Source organism: Pteropus medius, unplaced genomic scaffold, assembly GCF_902729225.1.
Source record: "Pteropus medius unplaced genomic scaffold, Ma_sr-lr_union100, whole genome shotgun sequence".
NCBI classification, from domain to species: Eukaryota; Metazoa; Chordata; class Mammalia; order Chiroptera; family Pteropodidae; genus Pteropus; species Pteropus medius.
The window spans coordinates 1,912,490-1,920,867 of record NW_024346150.1 but is presented as its reverse complement, the minus strand read 5'-3'; the positions used below and the strand labels follow the sequence as shown (position 1 = coordinate 1,920,867).

The 8,378-nt window shown below is 41.0% G+C and overlaps 1 protein-coding gene across 2 annotated transcripts; it reads left to right on the top strand.

Annotated features, from left to right (window-relative positions):
* Window positions 1–1,149: 1,149 nt before the first annotated feature.
* Window positions 1,150–7,977, top strand: TMEM215 (transmembrane protein 215). Of its 2 annotated transcripts, none has more exons than XM_039875597.1 (3): window positions 1,150–1,627; window positions 2,049–2,318; window positions 2,546–7,977. In XM_039875597.1, exon 3 carries the CDS (start codon window positions 2,606–2,608, stop codon window positions 3,311–3,313), a length of 708 nt encoding a protein of 235 aa, XP_039731531.1. In that variant the 5' UTR covers window positions 1,150–1,627; window positions 2,049–2,318; window positions 2,546–2,605; the 3' UTR covers window positions 3,314–7,977. The 2 variants fall into 2 exon arrangements, with proteins under 2 accessions (XP_039731531.1, XP_039731530.1); XM_039875596.1 differs by having other exon boundaries at window positions 1,150–1,735.
* The last annotated feature ends 401 nt before the right edge of the window (window positions 7,978–8,378 follow it).

Sequence of the window (8,378 nt, the reverse complement as noted above, 5' to 3'; positions counted from 1 at the left end):
TGCCAAATTTTTCCCCAGAAAAGTAGTATGAGAGTAAGTTTCCACAAAATTTCTGAGATAGACCATTAATGATTTCAAATATTGTCCTTGTGTTTCCTTCCAATAGAAGTTAATAGCCTAGTCAAATGCCACATGGTAGGTACATTTACCAGAGTCTGAAGAGGCTGGATAATGTTCTATAAGTTGTGACAGTTTTGAAAAAAATGAGAACAGGTAACCACCGGAAGTAGAGAGATAAAGAGATGTTTTCTTTATTATGCATATTAATTTTGATAAGGATGTCATTTTTTTTGTAAATTTCCAATTTTGGATAGTGATTATTTCTGCATGGTGAAATTATAAGATGATTGATGATGATGATGATGATGATGATGATTTCGCTTTTCTATATTCTAATATTTTTACAATGTTCTTGTGATACTAGTGCAGTGTTTCTCAACTTTGACACTATTCACATTTTGGTTCAGATAATTTTTTGGCATGGGAAGCTGTCCTATGTGGCATAGGACATTTAGCAGCAACCCTGGCCTCTACTCACCAGATGCCAGTAGCCCCTCTACTTGTGATAATCAAAAATGTCTTTAGATATTTCGAAATATCTCCTAAGGGTCAAAATTGTCCCTAGTTGAGAACAACTGTACTAATACTTTAGACAATACTAAAAATAATAATAAATACTTACAGTACTCTGTGCTAGACACTTATTCCCACTGCTTCAGAAGTATTATCTTACCAGTCTGAAGGGCAAGAAGTACTGCTGTCCTTAATGAGAATCTGGACCTTGGCAAGATTTATGATTTGGCTCGTGCCTTACATTGATTATGACATTCTATACAAATATGTATTTCAACCACTTTGTGAATAGGACCATGTAACAAGCATTGTGCTAGGAACTTCACATTTATTTAGTTCGCTGATTCTCAGACAGCCTAAGTCACTTTCCCAAGAACACACAGCTCGTTTAAGTAGGGAAGGCCTGGGTATCAAAGTTCTTTTATCAAGGCAGTGCCGAGACATGAAATAATGTACCCCATACATTATTTCTGCTCCTGTTCTGCTCCTATTTCCCATCTACCCTAAATGGGCAGCCTTGTTGAAGAACCACAGCTAAAGCTAGTCTTGCCCCTGGGGCCAAAGGAATCCATCACTGGAAGCAGCTGGAAGGAGACTGGTTCTCCACCCCAGCTTCAGCAAGGGAGGAAAGAATTGCACAAAGCTGGAACTGCATCGCAGTCTAGTCGGCTTGTCTAGCCCAGTCGAAGCCCCTCCTTCTCTTCGTGAGCCGAGTGTTGGGAATGAAGTGTGAGGATGGGGAGGCGGGCACGGAGAGCCCTTCTACCTTGACCCAACAGGTCTGGCTGGCACCACAGCCGTGTCGGAGTGGGATTCAGGCTCCAAGGCCACTCCCGCCAGGGACCGAAGCTGGAAAAGTAGGGAGAAGGGCTCTGGTGACTCTCCCAAGAACTGAGCAAAACCTGGCACCCACCCCTCACCACTAACTCAGCCTGGCCACTGGCCCGGTGCGCTCCAGGAGCGCAGCTTGCTCCGTGGCTACAGCACTTTGTTCGCAGCCGGCTGCTGCCCAGCGCCGGGACCGAGAGCAGTCCGCCCGCAGCGGCGCCTGGAGGTGTGCGCCTCACCAAGCCGCGGGAGCCTCGAGTTTGAGAACCGCGGGTCGGGGAACCAACTGGGAGCTGCTATCAGTCGGGTCGGACCACCCAGATTTGTAACTAAAGTAGGATCCAGGTTTCCGAGAGACATCTCCAATTTACACTCTGGCCCTCGGACCCCGGACTCGGAGTCCAGGCTGCCCCGTGGGCAAATCGCCCCGCGTTCGGGTGTCCCGTCTGCCTTTCTGGGCAGCGGCGGAACGAACCCCCGCTGCTCCAAGCACCCCGACTGGACCCCTGGGCAGCCTCTTCTGCCCGGGTGGCCTCTCCCCGGGGTCTGTCCCCTTCGCGCCCCCACGCGTCCTTCTTTGTTTCTGAGCTTGCTCTGAAAGTGATGTAACGAACACAGGCTCGCGCGCCGCTTTCCCTCTTTTCCAGACTAAGTCCTCCCTCCCTCCAACACGGCGATCCGCGCAGAGCCCGGAGCTGGGCTGCGCCGTCGCTCTGCTTCCAGAGCCCGGGGACCGCGACGCGCGCTGTGGGAAAAGACGCGCTCCCACGTCCCATCTCCTGGGTGCAGAGTCAGTGGGAAAAGCTAGGCTTTCCTTCCAGAAACAAAGGAGAGTCCAGGGGACAGCTGCTGTGGAGGTTTCTAAGGAGACAGACTGGCTTCTTTCTCATCTCCCAGGAGACCGCAGGATACCTAAGGTACCTAGGTGATCCCCGCGGGTGGATGTTTATATGAGAGACAGGTTACAATAGTAAAGAGACGGACAGACAGACAGACGGACAGAGAACAACTGAAACGGGGCGGGGGGCGGGAGAGACCAAAATTGTCAGACAAGTTTAGAGTCAGAGACAGTAAGAGAGAGTTGGCGGATGGGAAATTAACTTGGATATTTTCTTTTTTTAACCCACTGTGGTTTGCCTTTGAGGGGAGAGAAGAAAGCTGCTTCCTGGCCAGCAAGAAGCCCTCAACCTGGATGGAATGAAAGATGCGGCCTGATGACATTAACCCGAGGACTGGGCTGGTGGTGGCCCTGGTCAGTGTCTTCCTGGTCTTTGGCTTCATGTTCACTGTCTCTGGGATGAAAGGAGAGACTTTGGGAAATATACCCCTCCTGGCCATCGGGCCTGCCATCTGCCTACCAGGCATCGCGGCCATTGCCCTGGCCAGGAAGACGGAGGGGTGCACCAAATGGCCTGAAAATGAGCTACTATGGGTCCGAAAGTTGCCCTGCTTTAGGAAACCCAGGGACAAGGAGGTGGTGGAACTGCTGAGAACTCCTTCGGACCTGGAGTCAGGCAAGGGAAGCTCAGATGAGCTGGCTAAGAAAGTGGGCCTCAAGGGGAAGCCTTCTCCCCGAGGGCAGGCTGAAGTGCCTATGGCCGGCTCCATCACCACCCCCACCCCCACGGAAGAAGGGGAATGCCAGAGCCTGGTCCCCAGCGGGCATCAGGAAGAGAATTCCAGATACCTGGACGGCTACTGTCCTTCAGGCAGTTCCCTCACGTACAGTGCCTTGGATGCCAAGTGCTCAGCCTGGGACAGGTCTGAGTGCCCCCAGCCCGAGGACAGCATCTTCTTTGTGCCCCAGGACAGTATTATCGTTTGCTCCTACAAGCAGAACAGTCCCTATGACAGATACTGTTGTTACATCAATCAGAGCCAAGGCAGGTGGGACCACGAAACGATAGTCTAAGCTTTGCATACAAGGGTCGCCGTGTTGATAGAAAGATGACTACACTCAGCTCCCAGTGGAAAGAGACTGCCCTGCTCCAACAGCCTTCACACTGTTAGAAATTAACCTGGTATGTGATGGGTGTGCAAATCTCTGGTGTCTGAGAGCCTTGTAAATAGGCATGCTGGGAACACATTTTAGAGAAGGGTGATGAGGGTTAAGGATACTGGAAAAGCCAATGGGTAGGAAAGGAAGCAGTTCCAATTGCTTTTTAACAATTTAAACTGAGTTGGATGTTTTGTAAATAACCCAAAAAGTGCTACTCAGTATCTGCCGAAAGCAAGATAAATCTCTGAGTGAGCTGCAGATACCAGACATGAAATGATATATGTGCTATCCATAGGGACACTGAGCTACTTTAGGTCTGAAAAAAATTGAAAGAAAAAAGCAATTAAATACTTCATTATATGAAATTATTTTTATTTGTTGAGATCTTTTCACAGTATTTGCTGAAAGAAATAATGGAGATAGAATAGCTACATCCCTCTTTAGGTGGGATGGTTTTTGGAGAAAGGGGAGTTAAAGACGGCTGAATTATGTAATTGAGCTTTATGATATTATCCTCTGACGAGGTCATGAATTTCAAATAAAGTAAAACAAACATGACCAGCTAAGTGAAAAACTAACATTTTAGATGGTTATGTGACTTCTAAAACTCTTCATTTAAAGTGATTTACTGGGTCTTTATCTGAAGTGTTTTCTAACATTTACTATCTTTCATGTATAATTTCCTCATCAGGTGCAAATGACTTGATATAATATTTTCATAGATTAGAATTTGTTTTCATCAAATCAAAATGGATTTTACATATGTATACAAGTGTCTTTAGCATTTTTGGGAGACATGTACTGGTAATTACTATTCCTATATGCCTTTTAAAATCTGAAGACTATGAAGTCAACACATTAGTCATGAACTTTATGCAGAATTCACATGAAATGCAATGGTTAAACTTCTAGAAATTTTGTAATTTGTACATATGTTCGACACTCTCAAGAGTGTAAATGTCAATGAAATAAGTTAATCTACTAGATTTAAGCTCAGTTTTTATTAGGTTCACCTGATCAGTGAACATTACACAACAAAGATCTATTTCTTATTTAATTTTTTGCTGCTGAGAAAAAAATCACAATGGGATCCTAAAATGTATTTCTTATTTCATTTGCTCAACTCTAATAGATAAGAGGTCAATCAGCCAGAATACTATTTGATCCCTGTTGAAGAGAAATATTGAATTATATATAGAAATAGTGGCATATTTTTTCTTGAGGATCAGAATAATTTTGCATCCTTCAAAAAATGATGATTTATCCTTAATAATCATATTGTTTCAGCCACTTTTCCCCAAAAGGGTAATTGAGGACAAAAATTTGAATATACTTCTTTTGTGTATTTCAGGTGCAACTCTGCAATTCTTTAAGTGTAGCAATTATTCTGTCTTGAGAATCATGCCCTTAAATATCGCAATTTTTAAATCCAGTTCAATATCAAAAATATGTAATTGTCTTTTAGTGGGTTTTTAAATGTTGGAAAATGAGATTTGTGATCCTGGGCAAATTCTATCTTCTCACACCTCAGTTCCCTAAAAAGGGAGGAGTGGGACTGACTTACACTAGATTATCTCTATCCTTCATTCCCAGTTTGAACATTCTATGTCAAAAGCACTTTATATATTGCCAGGAAATGAGTTACAGAAAAATGCAAGCCAAAGTTATGCAATTCATGGTAACAGTTATGCGACATGGATTGAATTCTTGCTACTACTAAAAAGAATTTTGTAGGTGTTTGAAAGCTGATTTGTTTTATTACCAAATTTATTTATTCCGCAAAATACATTTCTGGTAATAAAATAAAGATGTTAAGAGTAAAATTTTTTTAGGAGAAATTTTTCAATATTGGTACAGCTCCAAATAATCTAATATATACCCTTACACTAAATGTAATTTACTTTGGATTTGGCATGGAGGGAAAATAGTTTCCTAAAATGATGATACCTCTTAATAATTCTAATGCATTTTGAAAGAGGAAAATCATATTTCTATGAAGGTGAAAATTACTGGATAACTCTTAGGAATAAAAACTTCCTCTAATTTGTTTGTCATTGTGGACAGCTTTAGAGGTGAGGAGAGAGCAAGACATCAGAGAGAAATATTCACAGAGACTCAGTAAATTTTAGAGAAGGTCTAAAAAGAGATGCCTGTAGTGTCAGGTATGGTTTGGGGTTTGGAAAAGTTACTTTCTAATTTCTTGGAACCAGCTCAGACGCCTTCGTATCCTACACACACACACATACATTCCAATTTCCAAATCCAAAGTCAACTACTAGTTTAGAGATATAAGGTATTTCATCGCATTTTCAAGTTCTCTTTCAGAAGAAACTTCAGGTTTCTTCTTCCATCTACCTTCTTAAGATACTTAAAGTATCTAAATATGCATTTGAGGGAATTTTCTTCAGTGCTGAAATAATGGTTTGCAAATGTTGAGTAGGGAGGCTTAACATCTTACTTTAGGCAACCCCCTCAATATGGAGCAAGCTAGCCTAGTGCCCCAAATCAACACTTGTTAAGTACCATTCAAGGTAAAATGATCGTTCTCTTGAACAGAGGTGGAAGAGAAGGAAAACAAGGAAAGTGTCCGAGCCTGTTAGAGGAGAACAGAGCAGCTCATTCCAATCAATAGTTTTAGCAAATTGTCAATATTAACATAATAGACATGAAGTTTGTTGGTATCCTTCAAGAGCTTTCAGACAGACATAAATTTAAGCGGGCATTAGTTATTTTTTATTTGCTGTTAATTCAAATGGTCGTTTCAACTTGATTTTAAATAGGCATTTTATTTTTGAAATTTTCTCTATTGAATTTCTCTTGCTCGATATTACTGTTTATTACGCACATGGGCTTTTTTTTCTAAACTGTTTCTTGATTCCAAAGTGTGAGTTCCGCCAAGATAACCAAGCTGGAGCATACTTGGACAACTGTTTCAACATTTAGTTTCTGTTGCAATTATTATGGCAAACAAAATCCAGATATAGTCAAGTTCAGGCTCTCTTCCATACCCTACTAACCAACTCTTTTGAAAATGCTTTCTATACTATGGATCTTAATACTCACTGAGCTGGCAAGTATAGGGAAGAAAGATTTGTTTTTTTAAATGTTTTTCCCTTTGTAATATCCAACTTCTATCCATTTATTAATATCTCCCCTCTGTAACTATGGCATCATTTCTTTGGTGAACTCACTGTTACTATTGTATTATAACACTAAAGAAAATATTTCTGAAAATCCATAGTCCTAGTATCCTAATAGAACTACTGTATTTCCATTTTAGCATGTTACCTTCCAGGCTTCCTCCACATGTATATGCACCTCACATGTTATAATCATGTGTTTTTCTTTTCTCTTTTAATTATATCCTAAGTACGTTTTCAAATTTCTATGCAACGTTTAGTTATCATTTAACAATTGTATAACTTGCCATATTAGTGATTGATGCACCATAATTATCATACCATACCCTACTATTAGCCATATATCGTGTTTTATGAATGGTTTCATATGGTGTTTTTTTTTCTATTGTTGGTAACAGGGCTACATTATTTGTCATTTGCCCATAGAGGTGGGAATTTACGATTGAAAAGCTGTCTCCTTAGAGATAAGAGTGAGGGGGCATAAATGTGTAAATGGATCAAACACTCAATAGTGTTGGTTTTTTCTTCACTCATACAGGACACAGGATGACAGACAAAATAATTCTTCTTTAAGAAAGTCCCCTTCGGGACAAGAGCCAATGTTTTTAAGAGTAAGATGAAATCTTTCCCCAGCTGAGATAACACTAGTGTGTATCTCAAAATCAGATTACAGTGGTGTCAGTCTTCAAGACAATGATGTTGAACAAGCAAAATGAAAAACTAGAAGTAGGCAATAAATAATTACTTTGTAATATTTCAAAAGCATTTTCTTAAAGTGTCTCACCATATATTTTATAATATATTTAATATGTATGTATATTGTTGATCTACTAGTGACTTACAAATGAAATGGAATTTCAGAAATTCAATAGATTCTCCCCGCGAGTTTTCTATGTTTCAGTCCCTCACTAGAAAAATTAAACTGAAGTTGGAGATATGGAAAAATGCTTGGGTCAACCAAATATCTCAATAAAGGACTGAATTCCACTCAGCCTCTTGTCCAGATAACATAAAATCATATAAACACCATTAAGTCAGAGATCATGTCCTTAATTTATCACTGCCTTCCACAGGGTCCTCACTCCCTGGATGCTCAAAAGAAAGAATTTTATACATGATTCTGTCCAGATTCACAAATAGGCAGACATCTTTATTAATTGCCACAGCCTTTGGCAAGTTATTCCTGGACCTGACTCTTGCTTTAGATTCTTTCTTTTTTTTCCCCTTTATTCCTCCTCCTCATCCCATGTCAGAACCTAGAAACTTGGTATCCTCAATGACAGCACAAGGCTTTGCATGCTTTATTCCTAAAAAGGTACAGAGTTAAAAACGGGCTGGTTCCAAAATGGGACATAAAGTTGTTAAAACATCTCCTGTGCTGCTCTTTAACAAATCTATCCCTAGAAAGTTAATAAAACAAATATTTTTTGCAATTAATCACGTTCTTATTTTTCATGGTAATGGACTACTATATATGATAGCTCTTCAGTCCAAGGCAAGACCACGTTTGTTTAAAAAAATGAGGCTTTTGAAAATCACCTGCTGTAATTCAACATGAAAATATGAACAAATACCTTCCACATAAGCGATAAGACCATCAGACCTACTCAGAAAGGCCTTCCTGCCCCTACGCTCTTCCATCCTACCTCCTTCCTGGCTGTTTCGTGACTGTTCCCTGCAGCTGACCACCCTGAGCATTCACTCAAACAATTCTCTGCCTCAAATGCCCAGCCTGTCTTCACCCTTCTGCTGCTTAATGCCCTAACATCCTTCGAGGGGATACAATCTTTTAGACTTTCTACAACCTTTTAGATTTTCCCACTCAGAACTAATACTTC

Excerpts from the sequence above, each read along its gene's own strand:
- TMEM215 (XM_039875597.1), top strand. The coding sequence starts at position 2,606 with ATGCGGCCTGATGACATTAACCCGAGGACTGGGCTGGTGGTGGCCCTG.